Source organism: Oncorhynchus clarkii, chromosome 31 (assembly GCF_045791955.1).
Source record: "Oncorhynchus clarkii lewisi isolate Uvic-CL-2024 chromosome 31, UVic_Ocla_1.0, whole genome shotgun sequence".
Taxonomy (NCBI): Eukaryota; Metazoa; Chordata; class Actinopteri; order Salmoniformes; family Salmonidae; genus Oncorhynchus; species Oncorhynchus clarkii.
Genome location: NC_092177.1, coordinates 24752602 through 24780042, shown reverse-complemented (window position 1 = coordinate 24780042; position 27441 = coordinate 24752602). Strand labels below are relative to the sequence as shown.

General features: G+C 43.3%; 2 protein-coding genes across 2 annotated transcripts in view; both read right to left on the bottom strand.

The window, feature by feature from the left end:
• Positions 1–145: 145 nt before the first annotated feature.
• Positions 146–8375, bottom strand: LOC139391203 (HLA class II histocompatibility antigen gamma chain-like). The gene is made up of 8 exons (XM_071138817.1): positions 8164–8375; positions 7263–7432; positions 5287–5375; positions 3349–3411; positions 3148–3231; positions 1824–1905; positions 934–985; positions 146–774 (listed from the first exon to the last, which is right to left on the bottom strand). Exons 1-8 carry the CDS (start codon positions 8253–8255, stop codon positions 771–773), a joined length of 636 nt encoding a protein of 211 aa, XP_070994918.1. The 5' UTR covers positions 8256–8375; the 3' UTR covers positions 146–770.
• Positions 8376–10171: 1796 nt separating this feature from the next.
• The window catches only part of LOC139390776 (bifunctional heparan sulfate N-deacetylase/N-sulfotransferase 1-like), an 83151-nt gene continuing 65881 nt past the window's right edge, over positions 10172–27441 (bottom strand). Inside the window, exons 4-15 of the mRNA XM_071138139.1 lie at positions 22570–23052; positions 20358–20445; positions 19917–20071; positions 19133–19318; positions 17456–17584; positions 17147–17329; positions 16016–16112; positions 15239–15362; positions 14660–14834; positions 13351–13631; positions 13086–13188; positions 10172–12725 (exon numbers count right to left, since the gene is read on the bottom strand). Coding sequence (XP_070994240.1) covers positions 12606–12725; positions 13086–13188; positions 13351–13631; positions 14660–14834; positions 15239–15362; positions 16016–16112; positions 17147–17329; positions 17456–17584; positions 19133–19318; positions 19917–20071; positions 20358–20445; positions 22570–23052 — 2124 coding nt within the window. The 3' untranslated portion in view covers positions 10172–12605. The remainder of the gene's footprint in view (positions 12726–13085; positions 13189–13350; positions 13632–14659; positions 14835–15238; positions 15363–16015; positions 16113–17146; positions 17330–17455; positions 17585–19132; positions 19319–19916; positions 20072–20357; positions 20446–22569; positions 23053–27441) is intronic.

The following is a 27441-nucleotide window of genomic DNA, read 5'->3' as shown; positions in this document are numbered from 1 at the left end:
TTAAGAGAATGAAATGTGGGCAGGTCAAAATAATCTATTCATTTTAAAATGTTGATTACTTCTACATGCCATTGTTATTTACACGTTTTGTTATTTTGTGGAGGATTGACTCTAAGAGTCTTGAAACAGTGTTCCAGTAGGAAACAACATACTTTATTAATTATGTCTGGTTCACATCTCTTGGTAGAATCACTTCCCCACATCCTCATTCATAATAGTAAAAGCATGCATTAAAGAGATGGACAAATAGATGTTAATCTACGTTATATTATATAGACAGTAAGCTTTTCAAACAAAGCCCTATGGCAATCTATGGGGAGAGGCAGATGAAAAAAAAAGGTGGGGCTAGCCCCCATTAGAGGGGTATGTTTGGAGGACCAAGGTAAGGGACTAGGGGTAAATATTGACAGGAGTAGGGTCAGAGGCTCAGGGTTTGGGGATGGGAAAGTTTGGGTGTTGTGCACATGGAGTAAAATGTAACATACACTTCATATGTATATCTCTAGCAATGCTTAACATAGCTGAGCTCACAAGATAACATTTGAATAGTTTAAGCCTTATATGCTGTCCAAAGGCAAATCATCCAGAACTCAAAAGAGGACATTGATTGGTTTGCCTTCCAGGTAAACTTAGCTATATGATGATAAAGGAAGAGTGAGATAGACAGAAGAAAAATTGTGTGTATTTTTTTTTGGAGGGGAGGGGTGAGATATAGGAGAGGACACTTGGTGAAGAAGGCCATCAGGTGCTGTGGTTGAGCTGTGGTTTACTCATCTGCAAAATATAGAGAAAAGAGTCAACCATATGTGCCAAACTATTATGCAATGTATTCAGATGAACAGTCTAGAGACACAGTAGACAGACATGTGATCCAAAGCGTTGTCTATATATTGTACATCTCTGTCTGTTTGTTATTGAGTTTCTATCTAACACTCACTCTTCAGCTGCATCATCCTGGGGTAAGATGCCCTCCTCTGACGGGGTACTGTGGGAAACAAACAGTAACATGAGACAACTGTCCCATCACCACCACTATGTACCTACCAGACATAACGTTCTTGAGAAGAGAGGAAAATAAGAGAAGAGCGAGGGAAAGAAGAGAGAGGAGAGGGAAAGAAGAGAGGAGAGGGAAAGAAGAGAGAGGAGAGGGAAAGAAGAGAGGAGAGGGAAAGAAGAGAGGAGAGGGAAAGAAGAGAGGAGAGGGAAAGAAGAGAGGAGAGGGAAAGAAGAGAGGAGGGAAAGAAGAGAGGAGGGAAAGAAGAGAGGGAAGAGGGAAAGAAGAGAGGGAAGAGGGAAAGAAGAGAGGAGAGTGAAAGAATAGAGAGGAGAGGGAAAGAAGAGAGGAGAGTGAAAGAAGAGAGATGAAGGAAAGAAGAGAGCAATGGTGAATTTATATTAAATACTTGGTTTAGGGGGTGGGGTGGAAGAAATAAGAGAGGGAGAGACAAGAGACATGAGGTTATGAGGTGGTGGGGGTGAGGATGAGGTGGTGGGGGTGAGGATGAGGTGGTGGGGGTGAGGAGGTGATAGTGGAGGTGAGGAGGTGGTGGTGGGGGTGAGGAGGTGATAGTGGGGGTGAGGATGAGGTGGGGTGAGGATGAGGTGGTGGGGGTGAGGAGGTGATAGTGGGGGTGAGGATGAGGTGGTGGGGGTGAGGAGGTGATAGTGGGGGTGAGGATGAGGTGGTGGGGTGATAGTGGGGGTGAGGAGGTGATAGTGGGGGTGAGGATGAGGTGGTGGGGGTGAGGAGGTGATAGTGGGGGTGGTGGGGGTGAGGAGGTGGTGTGGGGGTTTGGAGGTGTTGATGGGGGGGGTAAGCTCACCTGGCTGAGGTGTGGGGAGAACAGGGGGCTTCTCCTGGGCCATCTGGAAGAGCAGCCAATAACGCGCCCAGGTCTCAAAGCCCTGAGGGACACAGTCAGGGTTCAGGGTAAGATAGGGTTGGGCGATATGGTATGTTATGTTTTGAATAATACATGTTCTAAGTACGCTTAGTATCTTATGAGCCTAGGGTGGCAACACATACATTGTAAGTGATTTCAATGGGGCTTTCTCCACTTATACTGTTCAATCTAACTCCAAACTAAAATAATTTTCAGCATTTTCAACCATTTCTGGATTTCCTGCACTTTATTTATAATTTCCACACTGTGCCACACAGCATGATGGGCAAAAATGTGTGAACTTTTAGAATCATGGAAATATAACAATTGTTCTGATTCTATAGTTGGAATATAGTGGGCAGAACCTTGAATACATTGTTGTTTGACAAGACACTGACTGAATAAGTGATTGAGGAATTATTGACAGGGTAGGAACAAAAGTGTTGTTCTGTGTTTCCAAGTGACCCTCATTAGATGTTAAATTACATGTTGTTTTCTTACTTCGTATAGCTAGCTAACCAACATATTCCTGCTTCGGCTTTTTCCTCTCTGATAAGATACCGTTGCACAAAAATGCTAATCTAGGTCTACACCAGCACTGGTACCAGACAGTATTAGCAAACTAGCTACGTTCGCTCTGACTGTTAGTACATTTAGCCAGCTAACTAGCGATTAGAGGCTAACAGTAATTATTTTTTACAACACCTTGCCAAGAATAGAAACTAGCAGACCGTAGTTTGCAGACAGCAAGATACACACACTAAGTGTAATTATAGAGTGCTAGTGGAAAGCGAATGTTGCATCCATCTGACCATGCGGAGTGAACGGCAAGAACGTGCTCATGACTCAGTGGTCGAGCAACTGCTCTCTCCTTGAGTGACAGGGGCAGGGCTTGGTGTGGTTAGCAGCACGTAGCAGCAGGAGAGAGAGAGAGCGATTACTTAAGTAGCAAACAGAGTAAACTATAAAAACAGACATTATACGCGCCGGAGTATCTATCACATTTGGTTTAGAAGGTCATTTAAAAACTCAAACCGGTCCTTGCATCATTACCGGTATATAGTAAAACACTGTACACCGCACAGCCATTGGGTAAGATACCGTAAGGTAACGTGGACAATGTCATGATTATTTATGGATATTCATACATGTTTTATCAGGGTCCCTATACAGTGCACTACTTTGATCAGAGCCTTATGACCCTGGTCAAAAGTAGTGTACTAAAGAGGAATAGGGTGCCATTTGGGACGCATCTAAGTCTCACCTCCCACTCAGTCTCCTCCACCTGTTTCTTCAGGCTCTGCAGGTTGGCCAGGAATGTCTCGTTGAACTGGGGCAGCTGGGGGTTCTGAACAATACAATAATCAATCAATCAAAGGCTGATATTTAAACTGTTCCTGTCTTTGTAGAGGGGACTTCAATGCAAAGGGTGGATTCATTGATTAATATTTATTTATTAATTTACCTGCAGCAGATTCTTCACTTGCTCCTCCAGGCTCACAATTGCAACTGCAGTGGCCTCCAGGTTCTGACGGGAGAGCAGACAGTCAGACAGACAAAAATACACAATACTCATCTTTTTATTTTAATTTCAAAGGAGCAGGAAGAGGGAGCTTAGTCCTAGGGGACACAAGTTGACATTTGCAAGTGAGCTTGTTGCTGCCATCTAGTGGCTGTTTCCCCTCAGTTCATAAAAGCCTTTAGGACAGCCTGGCGGACCTATTAATAATGTATCAACAGACTAATTGTCTTTATTTTTTTAAACTCAAAGGCCATGAACTCCTGAACTGTGTGAAGTGGCATGTGTTATGGTTACTATGCCTGGTCTTGTGAGTGTATATTGTTTTAGTGTGTGTATCGGTCTAACGTATTGGTCTAGTAGTGTGCATGCTGCATGAAAATGTTAGCTTTTTAATGATTGTGTTTACAGATGTTGGTTCATCATTTGATCACCCTGTTGCAGGAAATTAAACACTTGTAGTGTATTTGAGGTTTAAAAAGACTTGGAAAGTTTGTAATTTCCACTTACAAATTTCAGACTTGATTTTGACATGAATAATATATCAACCCCTACAAAGATGTCCATTAATAGTGGGTCGTGACATGTCAGAGAAAGTGTAGTTATTTGGGTCGCGACATGTCAGAGAAAGTGTAGTTATTTGGGTCGCGACATGTCAGAGAAAGTGTAGTTATTTGGGTCGCGACATGTCAGAGAAAGTGTAGTTATTTGGGTCGCGACATGTCAGAGAAAGTGTAGTTATTTGGGTCGCGACATGTCAGAGAAAGTGTAGTTATTTGGGTCGCGACATGTCAGAGAAAGTGTAGTTATTTGGGTCGCGACATGTCAGAGAAAGTGTAGTTATTTGGGTCGCGACATGTCAGAGAAGGTTATTTCATTCATTACTAGAATTGATTTGGCCATGTGCAACTGCTCTCTCTGTAAGTGCGCTCCATGCTTATCAGTGGTGTCTCTGCTCAGTTTGGCAGCTGCACAAGCGGGAGGGTCTGTGTGCTTTGCGGTTTACATCATTTTTTTCTCTGCAGTTTTATTGAAGATCCCTCCGCGACCCACACGCTGCAGCGCTGTCGTGCAGCAGCAGATGATGTGCTCTCAGCCATTGACTTATCATTCCCACTTGCCATCACTCACAGCTGTCATCAAATGGACTCAAGCTAGCCACAAGTTCTGACTGAACTCAATCTTCAAGAAACCCAAACACAGCAAAGAGTTTCGCTCTTTCTTTCCATACAACCATTGAGAAATAACGAGGAGCGCGTAGATGTTCTGATCCAGTTTGGCACCACATACCTGTGTGAGTCAAGGTTCTCAACTCTGGCATACTTAAAAAACAAGTACAGAAACAGACTCCATGCTGAGCATGACCTCAGGGTTGCACTGCCAAAAACTGAGCCCAGAATAGACATGCTTGTTCAAAACTTCAACCAGCCACACACCTCTCATTAGGACTGTGTGTGTGTTTGCGTTCTGTTATACATCTGTGTGATGTGATCAATCAGTTTATTCCAGTTCAGAATGAAAATGATTTCTTGTATTTTAACAGCAACAGTTCCAACCTAGACAGATATGTAAGTGTTTTTAAATGGGGAAAAATAAATATGAATTGCTATTTATATGGATATTTCATTTAATTTAATTGTTATTTGTTTTTGTCTATATTGCATTTGCTTTATGCATAAGTGCAATGAAATGTACCGATACGTACATATAGTTGCATGTTTTCATACGCTTGGGTCCCAGGAAAACACAGAATATATCATTTGGGTCCCAGGAAAACACAGAATATATCATTTGGGTCCCAGGAAAACACAGAATATATCATTTGGGTCCCAGGCTGAAAAAGTTAAACAACACCTGCTCTAAGAAGGGAAAGAGGAGTCATACCGTCATGGGAGTCTTGACGTCCTCATCGGTGAAGTCGATCAGCCGGGCCATGTTGAGCATGGGCGTCTGCATCTTGACAGGGGCCACAGCTGGAGCAAGGGGGGGGAAGACGACGACAGGTCAGTGTGAATAAGATAAAACACTTCCAATTGGGATTGAGGCTAGCCCCTCCCAAATTTCTAGAATAAACATGGTTGGGGAGTAATGATGACAAAAAAAATTGTAATCGTTACATTACCAGCTAAACTCGCAGAAACTTGTGAAAAACTAGATGCTAACTTTTATCATTACTTTTAAATTCCGAAAGGATGTTTGCGGAAAATTATTTTACACCTTTCTGTTTTATCAATGACATTCAAATCAGCGTTGAAAAAAGGTTTGTTGCGCCTGAGCGAGTCTAACCACAAATCAGACCACTATGATGACACACCAAATGCGTTTGATGGGTCGCGGGAAAAGAGCAGGAACAGGCTTTGTAGGCTACAGTCCAAGCTATGACTTCCAATGGTGCGACTGCTGTCGGCATCCAAAGATTATACAACTTTAATACACGCTTGGTGGTAAGGATGATAGCAGTGGTATAGCCTACAGACATTACTGATATCACTTATTATTGATATCTAGACTATATAGCACATTGATGAGAATCACAATGCTGCTCTCCCATTTATTTGCGCCTTACGGATTGTGGTTGTTGTGGTTGGCTGTTCACTAATGTACTGTATATTTTGTTTAAGCTGCCTATCAAATCATTATTTTTGCGTCCAGGGGTGTATTCATTTCGGGAACCGTTTAAGAACCAAACGGGAGCAAACAAGAGTTTGTATTGGACAAATTCAGGTAGGTCCCTCCACGTTTCACTTGCTTCCGTTTAAGAAACGTTTTGCAACAGAACCAGAGCCTATGGAATAAAAGTTTGAGTTCCTCCCTTCTAAACTCCCCTGTGATATTGTGCTCCATACTGTCAACAACTAGTTTCATTTAAGAAGACCAGAAGTGGGGCTTTTATTTTCTTAATGGAAAATGACCATCTAGTTTTTCACATGCAAATAGCACTTTCCTGTAGTGCTCAAAGTATGCCATTTCTGAGAGCAGACAATCAGTCCTCCATGACAACAAAAAAAGAAAAGATTAGGCTAAATAGTCATTTGTTTTTGGGAGTCATGCTCATGTAAAACAACTTGGCTTATCTAGATTTCCAAGTCCTATTCTTGAGGATCAAGGGGTATTAAATCATTGGAACGACTGGAAATCTGACAGACTTTGGTAAAAGATATGATCTAATCGTATTGTTATCTGTAGTAGAAAGCAATAGGTTGAAGAAGCCTACATAACCAAACCATAAAGTAAAATGTAACATCCATTTATAGCCAGCTATGTAAACTCTAACATTGATTTATCGTGCAATAGATGTTCATTGGGATTTATTGGGACGAGTCGTCCTTAAGGTAGAATGGGCCAGCTTCAAAGTCAAAATTGGCTATATTGTAAATGTATATAAACCCAAAAATTGCTTTTTAAAATTTTTATTTAAAGTTATGGTTAGGCATTAGGGTTAGCAGTGTCGTTAAGGTTAGATTTCATATCCAATTTTAAGACGGTCTGTGCCAGCTACTAACCTGTGCCTCTTAGGGAAAGTCATCTAAAAGTAACAAAGTAATCGGATTACATTACTGAGTATGGGTAATCCGAAAGTGACGTTACAGATTACAATAAATGCAATTTACCCAACTCTTACAATAATAATATATGCCTTTTAGCAGACACTTTATCCAAAGCAACTTACATAAAAAATATATGGACTCATGACTGTATGGGTGGTCCCTTCTGTGGAATAAAACCCTACCCATTCCATTTCTCTTTTCTATCCAGTCCCCCCAGTCTCTCTTCCCACATAAGTAGATCTCACTTCCCTCTCCTTTGGCCACCAACTCTACACATCAACACCCCTCCTTCCCTCTCCTCCAATCCCCTACCCGGTGGTCTGTTTCTCAGCTGCTTGCGCATGTTGCCGTTGCTCTTCTGCATGTCATAGATCTGGCCCCTCTGGTTGAAGACCAGGTAGGTTGTGAGGGCCTGGCCGGCTAGGAGAAGACACGCCAGCACTGTGAGCCCTGCTACCTTAAAAGCACGGCTGTTAGAGGCCCTACAGGAGGGAATGAGAGCAACATCGGTAGATAAAGGGGGTGATAGATTAGACGAGATGGAAAGTAAAAAGAGAGGGAGAAATATAAGGAGAGAAAATAATTGAAATTATACCTTGATTTATGGAGACCAAACATTATTTACTTTTTTAAAAAGATTATGGGAATCAGAATTGCATTTCTGACATGTATGGGGTTGTCCTTGTGACATCCCTGCACCTCCAAAAACTAATCAGAGACCCGGTGCAGAGACAAAAGCTGATCCTAAACCAGTAAGAATGAAAATGTTCAACACTGTTTTTTGTTCCTCATTCCTGAGCCCATGATAAATACAGGTTTGGGAGACATCAGTAGTTACTAGGCAGAGGCTTCATCTGAGTGTAAAGGAACGATTGAAAGCATGGGGAATGTAGTCAGCATCAGCAGACAACTCAAACCATTGATAATACTCCCAATATAATTTATGCATACTTTCAATAATGACGTAAATTCACAATAGCATACAAGTTGTAAATAAGTTATATAAAATATTGCACTTGTTGATGGATTTTCTTTGTGTTTTACATAATTTTTTCTACATGATTATTGTAATATAATATTTTGAGTTTACACATACTTGAACCTTACTTTGGGGAATGAAGAAACATACTGTAGACAATACGCAGATGCATGTAACGAAGTAACTGCGACATCTATAAAATGTGTTTCGTAAAATTACTGCTATAAATGTCACCTTGTGTTGGTTGTTATTGGGAGGATAACGTCCTGGCTCCCTGCGCGCTCCAGGAGCGCATCATCGTGTCTCTGCTGCTGTTGCTCCTCCATTCTCTTCAAGTCTATGTTCTCTCAAATTCTGCAATCAGTAAAAAGGGAAGAGATCTATTCGGAGAAAGCGTCTGTCTGAAATGACAGGCAGTCGAGCCAGGATTGGAAAGCCCCGAGTCTATAAAGTGATGGGCAGGTTCAACTAGATTGTAGAGTTTGAACTAAGCTGTCATTGGTCAACCTGCACTGCATCACTTGTTGATAGAGGCAGACAAATCTGAAGCGATGAAAAGAAAGTAGTTCAACTTCTCACGAATGAAAAATAGTAGATAGAAAGTAAATAGAAAATCCCTCAGATTTTATATTTGAAAATCAACATCCCATTTGATTGTTTTTAAGGAAATGCATTCATTCTTAAGATCTTAATTAATTCAAAAATGGAGTCCTAAGGTTAAACAACAACCCAGGTATTATCTAGCACTGTACCTATGCTGGGCCAGTAGCCATAATATGCATTCATTTTTTTAGCAAATAATAGACAGAATACTTATGGACAGAGGTTTGCACCAGTGCAATATTTAGCTTTTCTTGTTTTCAAGCAGTAATAAAAATACATACATACCAAAAAAAAAAAATCAAGATGATGTTTTTTGTCCTCTATTCTATTTTGAAATAGTGTGAATAGGATACAAATACTTTTGAAGCTACAATATGGTAATAAGAAAAGTTAGTGGACATTTATGATCTTACAGTTGATAATGATGCAAGATGTTGGAAACCTTTCTCCCTAGAGACAACACTGCCAAAGCTCTATACTCATTGGATGCCTTGAAGGCTTTCATTTAAGTCTGTAAACCAATCAATCATTCCATAGAAGTGTGGATCAGAATTCCACTTATTCTACAGTGAATGTTGGGGATTTTCCATTGTGGTAGCGGTGATGAGAAAAGTGCAGAAAGATAAAATCCACAGAAGATGCAATCAAAAGGAATCCGATCATGCCGTAAGGTCAGAAAGTAATCAACACAGTACTCATTTACTCTCAAAGACCATTTGAACCCAGTTTGGACTCTTATGGACAGTTTGAACCCTGGAGGTTGATGTTTGTACTAGAGGTCTTCACGGGTCCAAAAAGTTGGGGGAACCAGACCTGAACGGACCAGAGAACAATCAGACCCGAACCCAAATGGTCTAGACTCTAGGTCAGACCCAATTGGACCAGAGAACAATCAGACCCGAACCCAAATGGGCTAGACTCTAGACCAGACCCAATTGGACCAGAGAACAATCAGACCCGAACCCAAATGGGCTAGACTCTAGGCCAGACCCGATTGGACCAGAGAACAATCAGACCCGAACCCAAATGGGCTAGACTCTAGACCAGACCCAATTGGACCAGAGAACAATCAGACCCAAACCCAAATGGGCTAGACTCTAGACCAGACTGGACCAAAGTGATAAAATATTGATGTTTATCAGCAAAGTTGCTCTTCTGGTTAATGAATATCTCTTTATATGTTGGCTAAGCCTTCTTTCTATAAGTCATAAATTCACTTTATTAGCGTAAAATCTATATGCTATAGGCTATGCAGAGCCGTGGTCGGGTCCATTTGGGCCTATCAGCTGTAGTTACATAGAACCGAGACCAAAATGATTTGTGTTCGGGTGGAACCTTGAAGACCTATAGTCTGTACTGATCTGATCTCATACCTAGCTTCAAACTGAAAACATAATACTGGTACTATTCAACTGAAACCATTATACCCCTGTAAAAATCTAGTAAAACCTCTCCGTCCCGAGTGAGACATTCTCTCATGCCCTCATAAGATACTGTGATCTTCATCTCAGGTTTGAGGTGTAATCTGCTTCTCCTTTCCAAATGATGTCGTACTTCTCTGAAAACACTTGTGTATCAAACATTCAAAGACACACACAGGGGTCTCAGAGGGGAAAGACAAGAACATTTCTGAAAAATATAAAAATCAAGTGGTTTTATTTGCTAATTAAAAAGCACTGACAATATTAGTTACACTGTAAAAATGATTGACAACAATTACACGTCTTTATCGTACAGTCCGGGGAGATTAGTACCATCATTGCTGTTATTGTGTTATTATCATGTCAATAATACTTTAAATAAAGAAATCAAGGAGCTCTGTACAACCATTGGCAGTGTGGGGGTAGTTGAGAGAAGGAATAAGAGGGGAGGAACGTTTGTATGAACAGAGGATGAAAGAGACCTGTCGGGACTTCAGCAGATGGCACTATATTAAGATCCATAGTAGTGACAATTCAATACTACCTGGATGATTCTGTCCCACTGAATACCTCTTTCGTTGCATTATGAGAGGGGGCTGAAAGAGTTTCACCTCAATCGCATTCAATAATTGATGTCTATAACATTAGATTACAGAGTCAGGAAAGAAACAAACAAACAGCATGTGCGTTGTTATTACGTCTGAACAACGTTGTACAAAAGTATTGCGGTAAGAGCAGCTTTTTGTTATGTATGCTTGCAGTGGTAGTACCATGTGACTAATGTCTGAGTTACAACTACTACTATAACTTGGGCCATACTGACTATGTCAGATGTTCATGTTTTAGATTCTCCCTGATGCAACTCAGAAATACTATGAACAACTGCTAAAACAAATTAAATGGAACATTCAAAATAAGGATTTATTTAAAATAATCCTCACACTGCAGATGACTGATGGACTTGAGTGCATTTAAACTTAGCTTATGTCAGACTTCACGTTCCCACTTTAAATAAAGTACAACTTATAAACGCTTGAAAGAGCATACATTAAGGCTTTATAAGCACTACATAAACGCTTCAAAATGAGCGTATGACACTATGAATGGTGTATAAGCATACAGTGTGTTATGTCACATTTGGCAATTCATCCTACAGTGGGAAGTGTAGTCACCTTTTATACACCATTTAGAGTATGAAATATGATTATAGATGATTTGTGAAGCATTTTTGTAGTGCCTATGAAGCCTTTATGTATACTATATAAAGCCTTCATAAGTTGTACTTTGTTTAACGTGGGACCGACTTCACATACTGTAATATCTGTGTTATGACTGAGCTTTCAGACAAGCTGTTAAATTAGAATGACTGCGCTTTCAGACAACCTATTAAACTAGAATGACTGCGCTTTCAGACAACCTATTAAACTAGAATGACTGCGCTTTCAGACAACCTATTAAACTAGAATGACTGCGCTTTCAGACAAGCTGTTAATTAGAATGACTGTGCTTTCAGACAAGCTGTTAAATTAGAATGACTGCGCTTTCAGACAACCTATTAAACTAGAATGCCTGCGCTTTCAGACAACCTATTAAACTAGAATGACTGCACTTTCAGACAAGCTGTTAATTGGAATGACTGTGCTTTCAGACAACCTGATAAATTAGAATATGTGTGTATCTGTAAAGTCTATTTATGAGATGTACCAATACTTTGCATATTGTGCTTTCAATGTGTGCAGCCTGGTTGTCTGCCTGACACTTCCTGTGCTGTGTATGCAAACCCATCTGAAACAGAAACGAAGCAAAATGTGTTTCTGGTCACCTTTTACAATAACATGTCTCCAAATCCCAATCTTAAAAAATAAGAACTGTCAATAGGCCAGGTAATGTAGTGGTGAAGACTCTGTCAGGGCACTGGTAAATGTGTTCATGTCTAGTGTCTAAAGGCCTAGTGAATAAGACCACATCACACCTGTAGCCTGAGTCAATATACATCATACCACCCCCCTATGATTTTTAGATAGAAACCACAGGCATTTTCAACTAATGGCATTCGTTCTTTAATTGATTCAAGTACTAATTGATCTCTGCTCTAGTGTAATATCTGCCCTTTTTTCACCTCACCAAGCCTTAAATGACTGGTACTGTGCAGGCTAGCCAAGTCTCACTCTTCCTCTTCATCCTCCTGTTCCTCTCAAGAGTAAGGTCCAAGTCCATGTGAGGAACGCAAGGGATAGTCAAAGAAAGAGGGGATGAGGGTTGACCACACCCTCCTCTCCATCCCATCCTATCTGTACCGGTACCTTCACACCCCTCCATCTCTGTAAGAGGTGGCACAGTCTTGTGGGTAGTCTCTTCATAGAATGTACCAAGTAAGGGTGGTGGTGTTTCATGGGGAGGTACAACTTAGGGAGAGAGAGGAGTGCACTTAGGGCCTAGGTTATGAGCCATTGTAGACCCACAGGTCACCATCCCTGCTCTCCCTCCCTGTTCTTCCCTCTTATGAAGAGCACATACAGAAGGAGAGGCCTTCATCAGAACACACCCCTTTCTTACCCTCCTATGGATCCTCCAGGGGATTCATATCATACTCCTCCATATGGGGGGTGGTTAAGCTGTGGTACAGTCCGCTGAGCTGTCCCCCTCCCCCTGCTACCTGGTATGGACCAGTTCCTCTCGGAGCCAGCTGGGCAGGGGCTGGCCCATCCTGTACAGCAGCTTAGATAATGCTATGTTTTGATCCCTGTAGTGCTCCCTGAGGAACAACTGGGACTGGAGGATGGACAGAGAGAGAAAGGGATGGTAGAGAGAGAGAGAGAGAGAGAGAGAGAGAGAGAGAGAGAGAGAGAGAGAGAGAGAGAGAGAGAGAAAAACATGGATTGGAGTGAGGTAGGGAGAGAGAGATAGATGAGGGAGAGAAAAAAGGATAGGAGTGAGGTAGGGAGAGAGAGAGAGAGAAAGATAGAATTATCATTACAGACACAGCCAGGATTCAATCAACGTTATCTGGCGCTCACACACAAACCCCCCTTACCAGTTACAAACAGAATAATCCTAGAGGTAATTAACAAACATTAATCATAATGAACAAATATCAATGAACAACTTGCATTGGCAAATGACAACTCTTACCTCTGGGTCCATGTCAGGGTACCTCCGCCCCTTGCTCTTCCCCAGACACTTGGTCTTCCCTCCCTCCAGCAGCTGACACCAGAAGCCTTTGTTGGGGTCAAACCTGGAGAAAACACATTACATCTTAATCTGGGAGCCTCAGTTTTAAATGCACAGGACAATTAGCATTTTTAAATGCTTGTGGTTACAATACATCTAAGCCCGTATTGCCATATGGAGGTAAGTGGCTAGGGAAGTTATCTGCTCTGTTTGTGAAGTGACTCACGCTAGGATCCTGTGGTAGTTGACCGTGTTGACCAGGCCTAAAAACTTCTGGATCCTGTCCATGACTGAGGCCGGCTCAGTCTTCAGCTGCTGCCCATCCAGAACCAGGACCTGACTGGAGTGGTAGTGGTTGAGCCATCTCTCCAGGTGGATGGCGTACCAGCCCGGCACCAAGCAACGGTTCTGGAGCACACGCAATCTCACCGGGGCATCATGGGTAGCCACGATAACATCATGGAAGGAGTATTTCAGAGCCACTGGGTCGTCATGAGCGCGCTGGTGCTGTAGGATTAGATCATGACGTAGGATTAGAACATGACGTAGGATTAGAACATGACGTAGGATTAGAACATGACGTAGGATTAGAACATGACGTAGGATTAGAACATGACGTAGGATTAGATCATGACGTAGGATTAGATCATGACGTAGGATTAGAACATGACAGTCATACTGAGGAATAGTTATGTATCGTACAGACCTGGTACCATGAGTAGTAATATACAACAGTATTATATACAACAGTTATAAGGAGTTATAAACCAACCTGGTACCATGAGTAGTAATATACAACAGTATTATATACAACAGTTATAAGGAGTTATAAACCAACCTGGTACCAGGAGTAGTAATTATGTATTATATACAACAGTTATAAGGAGTTATAAACCAACCTGGTACCATGAGTAGTAATTATGTATTATTTACAACAGTTATAAGGAGTTATAAACCTACCTGGTACCATGATTCTGTAAACCTACCTGGTGAGTAGTAATTATGTATTATTTACAACAGTTATAAGGAGTTATAAACCAACCTGGTACCATGAGTAGTAATTTTGTATTATATACAACAGTTATAAGGAGTTATAAACCTACCTGGTACCATGAGTAGTAATTATGTATTATATACAACAGTTATAAGGAGTTATAAACCAACCTGGTACCATGAGTAGTAATTTTGTATTATATACAACAGTTATAAGGAGTTATAAACCAACCTGGTACCATGAGTAGTAATATACAACAGTATTATATACAACAGTTATAAGGAGTTATAAACCAACCTGGTACCATGAGTAGTAATTTTGTATTATATACAACAGTTATAAGGAGTTATAAACCTACCTGGTACCAGGAGTAGTAATTATGTATTATATACAACAGTTATAAGGAGTTATAAACCAACCTGGTACCAGGAGTAGTAATTATGAATTATTTACAACAGTTATAAGGAGTTATAAACCAACCTGGTACAAGGAGTAGTAATTATGTATTATATACAACAGTTATAAGGACTTATAAACCAACCTGGTACCAGGAGTAAGCGCGGTCAGCTGGGTTGATGAGGATGGTGATGATCTTGGATTTAGGCAAGAGGGCAGCCGCCCGCTCCGCTGCCACCTCAGAGTCAAAATAGTTGGCACTTTTCTCAAAGTAGTAGTCTGAGCTGGTGTTGGAGGGCAGGGGGAAGTACTCCATGTACCTGTGTGTTCACCAAAAGACAAAACAGACGCACTAACTAAACTATACACTAACAGAAAACTGACAGAAGCCAACCCCTGGACTGGAAAGCATGTTTAATGGAAAGTCTCTAGACCAAGGGTGTCAAACTAATTTGGCCCTGGGGGCCACCTGCAGTCTTCAACAAGGTCCAGAATGTAGGTCCGTTATAATGTCTAAACAGTTTCCATTTGATTTTAGTGTTTTACATTTGAGTAATTTGACTCCCCCCCCACAAAAAAACAAGGTTATAAGGTTACACTTTTGTATTTTTAGATCATAAGGAATAAGATTAGATGGATGGGGGGGGCTGATCCTAGATCAACACTCCTACTCTGAGACCCTTTATGAATACGTCCCAGAGCTCTTTCTCTGTGGTAGTCGTACCAGTCGATGCCTCTGTGGTAGTTGTGTCCGTTGAAGAACTGGATCTCCTCAAAGGTCTCCTTGTTGGGGTAGTTACTGGTTAGGTCAGGGTGCATGCCCAGGAACAGATAGAGGGCTGTAGAACCTGGGAGGGAGAGGGATGGAGAGGGATGGAGAGGGAGGGAGAGGGAGACAGAGAGAGGGAGGGAAGGGGGATGAAGCGGGGAGAGAGAGAGACAGTGAAGAGAGAGTATATATTTTGAAGCATTAAAACATTGACTTTGCAGCAGCCATGACAATGAATGATCAAATAAATTGTCTCATGAGTGTCCTGTTCCCATTAGTGTTGGTGAGTGTTTCTCATAAACCGCCTTCTGCTTTCTCTGCGGATGAGATAGTGTCAGTCGGTCATGTGTGACAGGCCAGTTCCTGTAATTTTGTTCTGTACTGAGAATGTGTAACTCCGAGAGAACAACACCTCCTCTGCAGACCAAAGTCTCAGAAACCTCCCACAGGCCAGAGCAAATACCTGTCAGCTCGAACTACTCATCACTGCGATAATTACATATGAGGAAGGGAAGTGAATCACAAGTGAGGTGAAATCAAGGGTCCGTCCCAAATGGTACCCCATTCCCTATATAATGCACTACTTTTGACCAGTGTATGGCTCTGGTCAAGAGTAGTGCATTATACAGGGAATAGGGTGCCATTTGGGATGGGGAGCGAGCAGAAGTGAGATTGTGGACAGAGTCATGGCTAGTGATGTCCACTAGGTGGTTCTGGTGTTCCATCTCTCACCTGTCTTCTGAGGCCCAATGACAAGCAGCTTGGGGAAACGGTCGCATGTCTTCTCCTTTGACCAGATGTCCTTGTGCCTTTTGTCCTCGCAGGGATCCTGTAGGACCAGGGTTTATGAGTCCTTAGGTCATTCTTACATGTATCCAGTTGTTTAACCTCTAAAAGTCCATGCCGTTGGGGGGGCTTGGGTACTAAGCTAACATATGAAATTGTTTTAAGATGGTCATACCATGGATAATTTAGCTATTTTATTTAGAATTTTAGGACCCCTTTAGGTATAACATTTTTCTATTAATGTTTTTATTTACTACTGCCAATAGAAACACATTGAATAACACATTCAAATGGCAAAACAGACAGTCAAAAAATAAATCATAAGGATTAAGGTTTTGAAGAGATAGAAGTTTTTTGAACACATATTTAACCCCTTATTTTCTGGGACACAAAACTACATCCATTCTTCCATTCGTTTGTATGGGTTACCTTCAAATTAGTCCCCTGACACTTGTGGGGGTTGTAGAGCAAAACGGAGAACACCATCGTGTTCGGGAGTCTCCCCTTTCCATAGAGGGGTCATATTAGTTTGTCCAACCGGACGCTTTCATGAGAAGACAGATTATCGGGATGTCTCCTGGTCTGACAAACCTCTGTAGCTCGGCCCCCTTCCCCCACAGATGCAGAAGGCCAACATTGGCAGATGCGGTGAAAATAACTGATATCTCTAGCTTAAACTGACGGATTTTGAAGGGGCTTTTTAAAATGACGTTAGATTGACGCATGGGTGCGTCAATAGACTCTTAAGGATTAATGAACCCTGAACAAATACATACAACATCCTGAGGACGTGCGGCTACATTGGAACGGTCAATGGAGATGCCCTTTGAACACAAATACAATACTTGGCAGCAGTTTGTGGTCTACAGGACGAGGATCCACCCAGGACTCATGTTAAAGGCCTATCTAAATGAGACTAAGCTGTGTACAGTCAGGTTAATAGGGCGTTCCGCTCAAAATACAACCTAACATGATTTTTCCACTTGTAGTCAATTTCCCAAGATATTTATCACATCCCAGTATTCGTCAATGCACACATCCAGTTCCAGCCAGTCTCTCTCTGTCCCACAGACTGACCTGCCAGAGTGGGTCTCTCTCGTTAGGGAAGAGGCTGAAGTATCTCTGGGCCAGCTGGATGGGAGGCAGGGTCTGCAGCCGCAGGTTGGTCCAGGTTTGCAGGAAGGCCACCAGGCTCTTAAAGGTGTACAGGCCCAGCCGGTCATTACCGTAGTTAGACAGGTGGGTCATGAAGATACTGATCTGGAGGAGGAGAGAGAGAGAGAGAGAGACAGAGAGAGGGAAAGACAAAGGTTAACTTAAATTCACTCTGATAGTGGGAGTGGCCAGCAGTGATTGGATATATAGTGTGTGTGTGTGTTAACTCACAGGGTTGAGTAGAACAGTGAGGAACAGCTCTCCTCCGTTAATGAGTTTGTCCAGTTCGTTGGGACTGCCTGGGTACTCCTTATAGAAGATGGTGTGCGTGAACAGGCCACATGTCTGCCTGGGCAAGACCTGCAAACAAACAAACAAACACACTTATAAGGCAATGACACACACAAGCATGCACGCGCATACACCAGCGCCACTGGTCTATTCAATGCAAAACATTCCAAACCCCAGGCAATATCAACACTTTTGCTTTCAATAATCTTCATATTATTATTATCATTTGGAAAAGCCTATATGGAATTCATTAAAAATACACACGTAGCTAGAGAGAGTCTGGGGATCTGAATATCAATCATCTACAGGAAGAGAGAGATGCCGACAGACAGCACGAGAGGAAAACCTACTGGCAGCACAACATAGTGTACTACTGGGGTTTCAGATAGTGTTTTTAAGAAGATTAACTTGTGTATTGGTGGTGTGCCGTCAGGGTTTATTGTTGTGGAGGGAAAAGTCTCTCTGTTGTTGATGTTGTTGTTGCATTGTTAAAGGCGTATCCAAGAGGTAGTGTTTGGGGGCCAGTCAGTGTGTCTGGTACTGTTTGGGGACCAGTCAGGGTGGTTGGTAGTGTCTGGGGGCCAGTCAGGGTGGTTGTAGTGTCTAGGGGCCAGTCAGGGTGGTTGGTAGTGTTTGGGGGCCAGTCAGGGTGGTTGGTAGTGTCTGGGGCCAGTCAGGGTGGTTGGTAGTGTTTGGGGGCCAGTCAGAGTGTCTGGTACTGTTTGGGGACCAGTCAGGGTGTTTGGTAGTGTCTGGGCGCCAGTGAGGGTGGTTGGCAGTGTCTAGGGGCCAGTCAGGGTGGTTGGTAGTGTTTGGGGGCCAGTCAGGGTGGTTGGTAGTGTCTGGGGGCCTGTCAGGGTGGTTGGTAGTGTCTGGGGGCCAGTCAGAGCGGTTGGTAGTGTTTGGGGGCCAGTCAGAGCGGCTGGTAGTGTTTGGGGGCCAGTCAGGGTGGTTGGTAGTGTCTGGGGCCAGTCAGGGTGGTTGGTAGTGTTTGGGGGCCAGTCAGAGTGTCTGGTACTGTTTGGGGGCCAGTCAGGGTGGTTGGTAGTGTCTGGGGGCCAGTCAGGGTGGTTGGAGTGTCTGGGGGCCAGTCAGGGTGGTTGGTAGTGTTTGGGGGCCAGTCAGGGTGGTTGGTAGTGTCTGGGGCCAGTCAGGGTGGTTGGTAGTGTTTGGGGGCCAGTCAGGGTGGTTGGTAGTGTCTGGGGGTCAGGCGGAGATAAGTGGGGTAATAGAGTTATGAAGGTGGTGAGATAGGTGGGGTAATAGAGTTATGAAGGTGGTGAGATAGGTGGGGTAATAGAGTTATAAAGGTGGTGAGATAGGTGGGGTAATAGAGTTATGAAGGTGGTGAAGAGAGTGGAAAAGAGAAGGCAGCACCATCTTGTTTACACCTATTCTGTAACTTCAGATCTGCAAAGGAAGACAGAACAAACCCAGAGACGGAGAGAGTGGAACCTCTGTGCGTGTCATTTTTACTGTAAATTTGTATTGTTTTTTTCACTTTTGTTTATTATTTACTTCACTTGCTTTGGCAATGTTAACATATGTTTCCCATGTCAATAAAGCACTTGAATTGAATTGAATAGAGTAACCGTCAGTAGGGTCCCTGTGACTCACGCTGATACCGCTGTGTATGAATCCTCGTCTGAAGCGGGCAGGTTTGAGGTGGGGGTACTCCTCTGTGCTGGTCACCCTGATGCCCCACACCTTCTTCCAGGCATCGTACAGCTGCAGGTGGACCGGGTACACCCCAGAGTGGTGGGGTGCCACCGCATAGCCCATGTTAGTGGGGATACCGTGCTCCTGGAAAGAGAGGGGGGAGGCAGAAGAGGGGTGGATTGGGGGAGGAGAGAGACAGATAGAAGATAGGGAGGAAGAAGGAATCATAATTAAAATCACAGCCAGGAGTCAGACTGATATGACCTGACACACATAACTCATGACCAAGTGATTTCTCTCATTCAGCACAAGCCCTCACAGTATTGCTCCTCATTAGCAATGATAAGGCTAGCCCAACACAGCACATAAATGGTACCGTAGATCTGTCATGATACAACAGGATGTGTGAGATAAAGAGCAGCATTAGTTCTGGTGCTTTGGACAAGTCATCATTTCAGAAGTGTTAGCATCGTTAGAATTTCAGAAGGGGAGGGGACATTCAGCCCGTAACATACAAAGAGAGAGGGTGGAGCTCTACGCTCCAGTTCCGATCCACGTTCTAGCTCTTCTCTTAACAAGTATGGACCCAGAACTTAATTAAACATCTGACCAATTATGCAAGACTTTAGTTCTGGATTAACCGAGATTAGGCTAACGTCAGCATTTCTAATGAGGAACAACACAGTGATGTGGGCTAACTGTTAGCATCCCACTGCTAGCCCCCAGACAGACAGAGACTCACCATAGCGAACCTCTTGTTGAGCAGCATCTGTTCAGCTAGCACTGACTGGTTGTGGAAGAGGTGGGGCTGCATGTGGCTCCACATGTGGGGGAACCACCAGAACTCCTTGACGTAGGAGAGGAGCAGGTCATCCCCCAGGTCCTCCTCATCTGACCCTGGACATGAAGGGAGATGGATGAGAGGAGAAAAGGTAAGAGGATGGGAGGTGTGCAGAGGGAGGACCGGGACGGAGCAGGAGAGTAGCAGCGGAAGAATGTGACGGAAAGGGGAGAAAAACGTTTGTTTGATGAACAGTGTGGTGTATGTCCTCAAATTATAAAAGCAATATGTATACTGCTTGGATTTGTTAATGCAATCCCATAAGAAACTGTGAAGTGTGTACATGCTGGTGTGAGTGCTGGTGTGAGTTTCATACCACAGGCTCCCTCCCGTCTGTCTTACCTGCATGGAAGAACTTCCCTGAATAGCCCAGGTTGAAGGTGAAGTTGGGTACATGGTTACGCAGCTCTCGCTGGGTCTCCAACAGGGCCTGACACAGGGAGGAGGGGGGGGGGGGGGGGTGAGCAAGGCAACACACACACACACCTCATCTTGTTGGTCTGTAACTCTCCCCGTTCACATCCTCATCAACCCCTGGTGGCCTCTATTCTCTCCTCCATTCCGCTTGAGATCTCTCTCCTCTGATTTGAGTTTGTTTAATTTATTCTCTGTATATGAATCCACGCTTCATCTATCTCTTTCTCCCAGTATCCCTCTCCTGCAGTGTCAGGTTCCTTCCATAACCTCACTGTTCAGATGCCAAGAGATGAAGGAAGCCTTGATATAGTCCTGGTATTCTAATGTTCTACCCCAGCACATGAGAGGAGGTACAACTCTGATGAGGGATGCAGAACAACACAGACAACCAAAAAAAGTAATATTCTGTCTGGAAATATGAATGGATATGGTTCTTGAGAGAGTGTGTTGCCCTATCAGAACACCTGTCAACTCTGAGGAGCCTACTGAGATGAATACAGAGAGAGATGGGGTGGAGGGAGAGAATAGGTTTAATATAATATTAGGAGCGGCAAGATGCCTGTCATGTGCTGTACCAACCCACTTACGGTGTCTTCGGAAAGTGTTCAGACCCCTTCCCCCTTTTCCACATTGTGACTTTACAGCCTTGTTCTAAAAATAAATACAAATATATAAACAATCCATCAATCTACACACAATACCCCATAACAACAAAGTGAAAACAGGTTTTTAGCCAATTTTGCAAAAAAAAAATACAAAAACAATACCTGAGATAAATTCAATTGATTGGACATGATTTGGAAAGGCACACACCTGTCTATATAAGGTCCCACAGTTGACAGTGAAGGTCACAGCTAAAACCAAGCCATGATGTCGAAGGAATTGTCTGTAGAGCTCCGAAACAGGATTGTCTCGAGGCACAGATCTGGAGAAGGGCACCAAAACATTTCTGCAGCATTGAATGTCCCCAAGAACATAGTGGCCTCCATCGTTCTTAAATTATAGAAGTTTGGAACCACCAAGACTCTTCCTAGAGCTGGCCGCCCGGCCAAACTGAGCAATCGGAGGAGAAGGGCCTGGTCAGGGAGGTGACCAAGAACCCGATAGTAACTCTGACAGAGCTCCAGAGTTCTTCTGTGGAAATGAAATAACCTTCCAGAAGGACAATCATCTGCAGCACTCCACCAATCAAGCCTTTATGGTAGAGTGGCCAGACGGAAGCCACTTCTCAGTAAAAGGCACATGACAGCCCGCTTGGAGTTTGCCAAAGGGCACCTAAAGGACTCTCAGACCAGGAGAAACAAGATTCTCTGGTCTGATGAAACCAAGATTGAACTCTTTGGCTTGAATGCCAAGCATCACGTCTGGAGGAAACCTGGCACCATCCCTACGGTGAAGAATGGTGGTGCCAGCATCATGCTGTGGAGATGTTTTTCAGCGGCAGGGACTGGAAAACTAGTCAGGATTGAAAGATTAACTGAGATCCTTGATGAAAACCTGCTCCAGAGTGCTCGGGACATCCGACTGGGTCTAAGGTTCACCTTCCAACAGGACAATGACCCTAAGCACACAGTCAAGACAATGCAGGAGTGGCTTCAGGACAAGTCTCTGAATGTGCTTGAGTGGCCCAGCCAGAGCCTGGACTTGAACCCGATCGAACATCTCTGGAGAGACCTGAAAATTGCTATGTAGCAATGCTCCCCATCCAACCTGACAGAGCTTGAGAGGATCTGCAGAGAAGAATGGGAGAAACTCCCCGAAAACAGGTGTGCTAAGCTTGTAGCGTCATACCCAAGAAGACTCGAGGCTGTAATCGCTGCCAAAGATGCTTCAACAAAGGTCTGAATACTTATGTTTTTGTGATATCAGTTTTAAATGTTTTAAACATAAAATTTCAAAAAAACTATTTTTTCTTAGTAATTATGGGGTATTGTACGTAGATTGCTGAGGTTAAAAATACATGTAATATATTTTAGAATAAGGCTGTAACGTAACAAAATGTGGGTCTGAATACTTTCCAAATGCACTATACCTGCCTAATAATGCTTCATTACAAACATATAATGCCGCATAGTTACAAGGTGTCAGAGATGGAAACATTGGAAATGGACATTTCCTTATTCTAAGTATATATCACCTTAACATCATCCACCTTCATCCTCGTGCCCTCCTTCCCAACAAAGATGTCATCTATATCGACCAGTAGGTGTCGCTCCAGGGAGAGAGAGAGCCTCTTTCCCGTCAGGAAGCCCACCGCGTCCACAAACACCAGCTTGTGCAGCCAGAAGTTGAGGTTGTTCCCAAACAGAACCCTCTGGATCCCATCATGGAGCCCCAGGTCCTGCACCACGGAGGGAAGCAGTGCGACCGTCGTACCCAGTGAGGGGACACTCTCTGCGGACTGGGTCTTGGCCAGGAGGACGGGCTCGTAGGTGGAGTGGTTGGACTGAAAGACGGTCCAGTCGTCACCGGGGAGGGGGCCTGGGAGGGGTTGGCCGGAGCGTGTGATGAAGAGGAGGGGGGACTTGGAGTTGACCGTGCAGTCTTTCAGGCCCAGGTTGGAGTGGAGGAAGAGGGGGAAGCCTTTGAGCTGGGCACTCAGCAGGCTATTCTCATTGGCCTACAGGAGGGAGGAGGGTGGTCAATTACATCATCAAGAAGGGACAGAGAGTTACAATTTCATTCCAGTAAATTCTATTCAGATCATTGTCGATAGAAATCTGTTGCATTGCATTGAATGGACAAAACTTCCAATCATGTGGAATAGAAAATCCTTTTAGCTCTGTGGAATACATTTCCAAGTGTCACCCTATTGAATAAGCTTGACTATGAAATACATTCTATAGAGATGAAGGGGGTGGTAATTCAATTCATTAGATCCTATGGATGTCCAATCTCTTTCTCCTAAACTGCCTCTCCCAATCCTCCCTCCCTCCCACTCACTCACTGGAGGCTTAGTCAATAACTATCTTACATGGCTGTGTGGGCGTCTAAGAAAACAATGTTATTAAGTTAACACTCACCCACACACACTGAGGATGTTCCCATACACACAAAAAAATATTAAAGCAACTTTCCCCCAATGCCCACGGAAGTATGAAACATATTCCTGTTCAACATTGATGATGTCATTGAGATTAATTTCTCACCCTCACTTTCTCTCCCTGATAGACTGATCACAAACCCCACTAGATTGACCAGGTATTCATGCTTACCCACCTACCACTCCTCCCTCTACCTCTGCTCTTTCACAAGACCTGCAAACTGTCCTTTGGTTACCAGGCTCTACTGTGATTACTAAGATAGAGGAAAAGAGAGAGAGAGAGACAGTGAGAGAGAGAAAGGAAGAGAGAGAATGAGAGAGACAGAGAGCAAGAGTGAGAGCACATGAGACAGAGAGAGAAAGAGCCTGCCATAAGATGAGGGACAGAGTCTGACAGACCAATCAACCTGCAATGTACTCTACTGTATGCTTATTGTTATTGTTGAATGTATGGTTATTTTGACACTTGGTAATTGTTGTTACTGTTGTCCCGTTGACAATTTTGATTCTTATTATTTTCATATTGTAAATATCCAAAATAAGCTTCGGCAATATGTACATTGTTACGGCATGCCAATAAAGCGAATTGAATTGAGAGCACGAGAGACAGAGGACCAGTGAGAGAGACAGAGAGAAGAGAGAGAGCGAGAGAGGGAGAGAAAGACAGAGAGAGAGACACAGACAGAGAGACACAGACAGAGAGACGCAGAGAGAGAGACACAGAGAGAGAGACACAGAGAGAGAGAGAGAGAGAGAGAGAGAGAGAGCAAGAGAGAGAGGAAGAAGGAGAGACGCAGCACACAAGAGAGAGAGACACAGAGAGGAAGAGAGAGAGGAAGAAAGAGAATGAGACAGAGAGAAAGAGAGAAGAGGAAGAAAAAGCAAGAGCATGAGAGAGAGGAAGAGACAGACATGTCTTTCTCACTCTGAGGATGTCAGTAATATCTATTCCATAAGGGAGGAAAGAGGAATGAAGAGAGATGTTCTGATGGAGAGGTGGAGATAGAGAGAAACTCTGTAGGGTGTTTCTGACCTGGAAGACATAGTACTAACCCTAAAGCTAGAACCCTTAAATGAAACAATAACCAAGCATCACACCACCTCTGTTTTGGCAAAAAAAAAAACTGTGGGATGGGCCAGAAGAGATATGGATGCAAGGACCATCCACATCATTAAAATTAAAGTTGTAACCATGTTTACACTTACAAGCTTATATTTTGGGTTCTGATGGGGTACAACAGTCGATCTAACCTCACGAGGCATTTGAAGTTATATTCTTCAAATATCAATGGGTATATGTCATTAATTTATAAGCTACACTACCGGTCAAAAGATTTAGAACACCTACTCATTCAAAGGTTTTTCTTTATTATCTTAATTGTAGAATAATAGTGAACACATATACGGAGCTGGCTGCTTTTCCTTCACTCTGTGGTCCGACTCATCCCAAACCATCTCAATTTGGTTGAGGTTGGGGGATTGTGGAGGCAAGGTCATCTGATGCAGCACTCCATCACTCTCCTTCTTGGTAAAATAGCCCTTACACACCCTGAAGGTGTGTTGGGTCATTGTCCTGTTGAAAAACAAATGATAGTCCCACTAAGCCCAAACCAGATGAGATGGCGTATCGCTGCAGAATGCTGTGGTAGCCACGCTGGTTAAGTGTGCCTTGAATTTTAAATACAGTGAGGGAAAAAAGTATTTGATCTCCTGCTGATTTTGTACGGTTTGCCCACTGACAAAGAAATGATCAGTCTATAATTTTAATGGTATGTTTATTTGAACAATGAGAGACAGAATGACAACAACAAAAATCCAGAAAAGCGCATGTCAAAAATGTTATACATTTATTTGCATTTTAATGAGGGAAATAAGTATTTGACCCCTCTGCAAAACATGACTTAGTACTTGGTGGCAAAACCCTTGTTGGCAATCACAGAGGTCAGACGTTTCTTGTAGTTGGCCACCAGGTTTGCACACATCTCAGGAGGGATTTTGTCCCACTCCTCTTTCCAGGAGGAGGGCCACTCCAGGACCTTAATGTGCTTCTTCTTGAGCCACTCCTTTGTTGCCTTTGCCGTGTGTTTTGGGTCATTGTCATGCTGGAATACCCATCCACGACCCATTTTCAATGCCCAAGATTTGACGGTACATAGCCCCGTCCATCGTCCCTTTGATGCGGTGAAGTTGTCCTGTCCCCTTAGCAGAAAAACACCCCCAAAGTATAATGTTTCCACCTCCATGTTTGATGGTGGGGATGGTGTTCTTGGGGTCATAGGCAGCATTCCTCCCCCTCCAAACACGGCGAGTTGAGTTGATGCCGAAGAGCTCCATTTTGGTCTCATCTGACCACAACACTTTCACCCAGTTGTCCTGTGAATCATTCAGATGTTCATTGGCAAACTTCAGACGGGCATGTATATGTGCTTTCTTGAGCAGGGGGACCTTGCGGGTGCTGCAGGATTTCAGTCCTTCACAGCGTAGTGTGTTACCAATTGTTTTCTTGGTGACTATGGTCCCAGCTGCCTTGAGATCATTGACAAGATCCTCCCGTGTAGTTCTGGGCTGTTTCCTCACCGTTCTCATGATCATTGCAACTCCACAAGGTGAGATCCAAGGGAGATTAACAGTTATTTTGTGTTTCTTCCATTTGTGAATAATCACATCAACTGTTGTCACCTTCTCACCAAGCTGCTTGGCGATGGTCTTGTAGGCCATTCCAGCCTTGTGTAGGTCTACAATCTTGTCCCTGACATCCTTGGAGAGCTCTTTGGTTTTAGCCAATGGTGGAGAGTTTGGAATCTAATTGATTGCTTCTGTGGAAAGGTGTCTATTATACAGGTAACAAACTGAGATTAGGAGCACTCCCTTTAAGAGTGTGCTCCTAATCTCAGCTCGTTACATGTATAAAAGACATCTGGGAGCCAGAAATCTTTCTGATTGAGAGGGGGTCAAATACTTATTTCCCTCATTAAAATGCAAAACAATTTCTAACATTTTTGACATGCGTTTTTCTGGATTTTGTTGTTGTTATTGTCTCTCACTGTTCAAATAAACCTACCATTAAAATTATAGATGGATCATTTCTTTGTCAGTCGGCAAACCGTACAAAATCAGCAGGGGATCAAATACTTTTTTCCCCTCACTGTAAATCACAGACGGTGTCACCAGCAAAGCACCCCCACACCATAACACCTCCTCCTCCGTGCTTTATGGTTGGCAATACACATGCAGAGATCATCCGTTCACCCACACCGCGTCTCACAAAGACACGGCAGTTGGAACAAAAAAGTTCCAATTTGGACTCCAGACCAAAGGACAAATTTCCAACTGTCTAATGTCCATTGCAGGTGTTTCTTGGCCCAAGCAAGCCTCTTTTTATTATTGGTGTCCTTTAGTAATGTTTTCTTTGCAGCAATTCGACCATGGCGGCCTGATTCACAGTCTCCTCTGAACAGTTGATGTTGAGATGTGTCTGTTACTTGAACTCTGTGAAGCATTTATTTGGGCTGCAATCTGAGGCTGGTACCTAATGAACCTATCCTCTGCAGCAGAGGTAACTCTGGGTCTTTCCTTCCTGTGGCGGTCCTCATGAGAGCCAGTATAATCATAGCACTTGAAGGTTTTTGCGACTGCACCTGAAGAAACTTTCAAAGTTCTTGAAATGTTCCACATTGCCTGACCTTCATGTCGTAAAGTAATAATGGACTGTCATTTCTCTTTGCTTATTTGAGCTGTTCTTGCCATACTAAATACGACTATCTTCTGTATAACCCCCCCCTCCCCACACACACCTTGTCACAACAAAACTGATTGGCTCAAACGCATTAAGGAAAGAAATTCCACAAATTAACTTTTAACAAGGCACACCTGATAATTAAAATATATTCCAGGTGACTACCTCATGAAGCTGGTCGAGAGAATGACAAGAGTCTGTAAAGCTGTCATCAAGGCAAAGGGTGATTA

What these genes read in the sequence shown, in the direction of transcription:
- LOC139391203 (XM_071138817.1), bottom strand. Translation starts at nt 8,255, where the DNA reads ATGGAGGAGCAACAGCAGCAGAGACACGATGATGCGCTCCTGGAGCGC. An exon ending in CCAATAACAACCAACACAAG is followed by an intron (nt 7,433 to 8,163) that starts GTGACATTTATA and finishes TCCCTCCTGTAG; the next exon opens with GGCCTCTAACAGCCGTGCTT. An exon ending in TGGAGGAGACTGAGTGGGAG is followed by an intron (nt 1,906 to 3,147) that starts GTGAGACTTAGA and finishes TGTGTCCCTCAG; the next exon opens with GGCTTTGAGACCTGGGCGCG.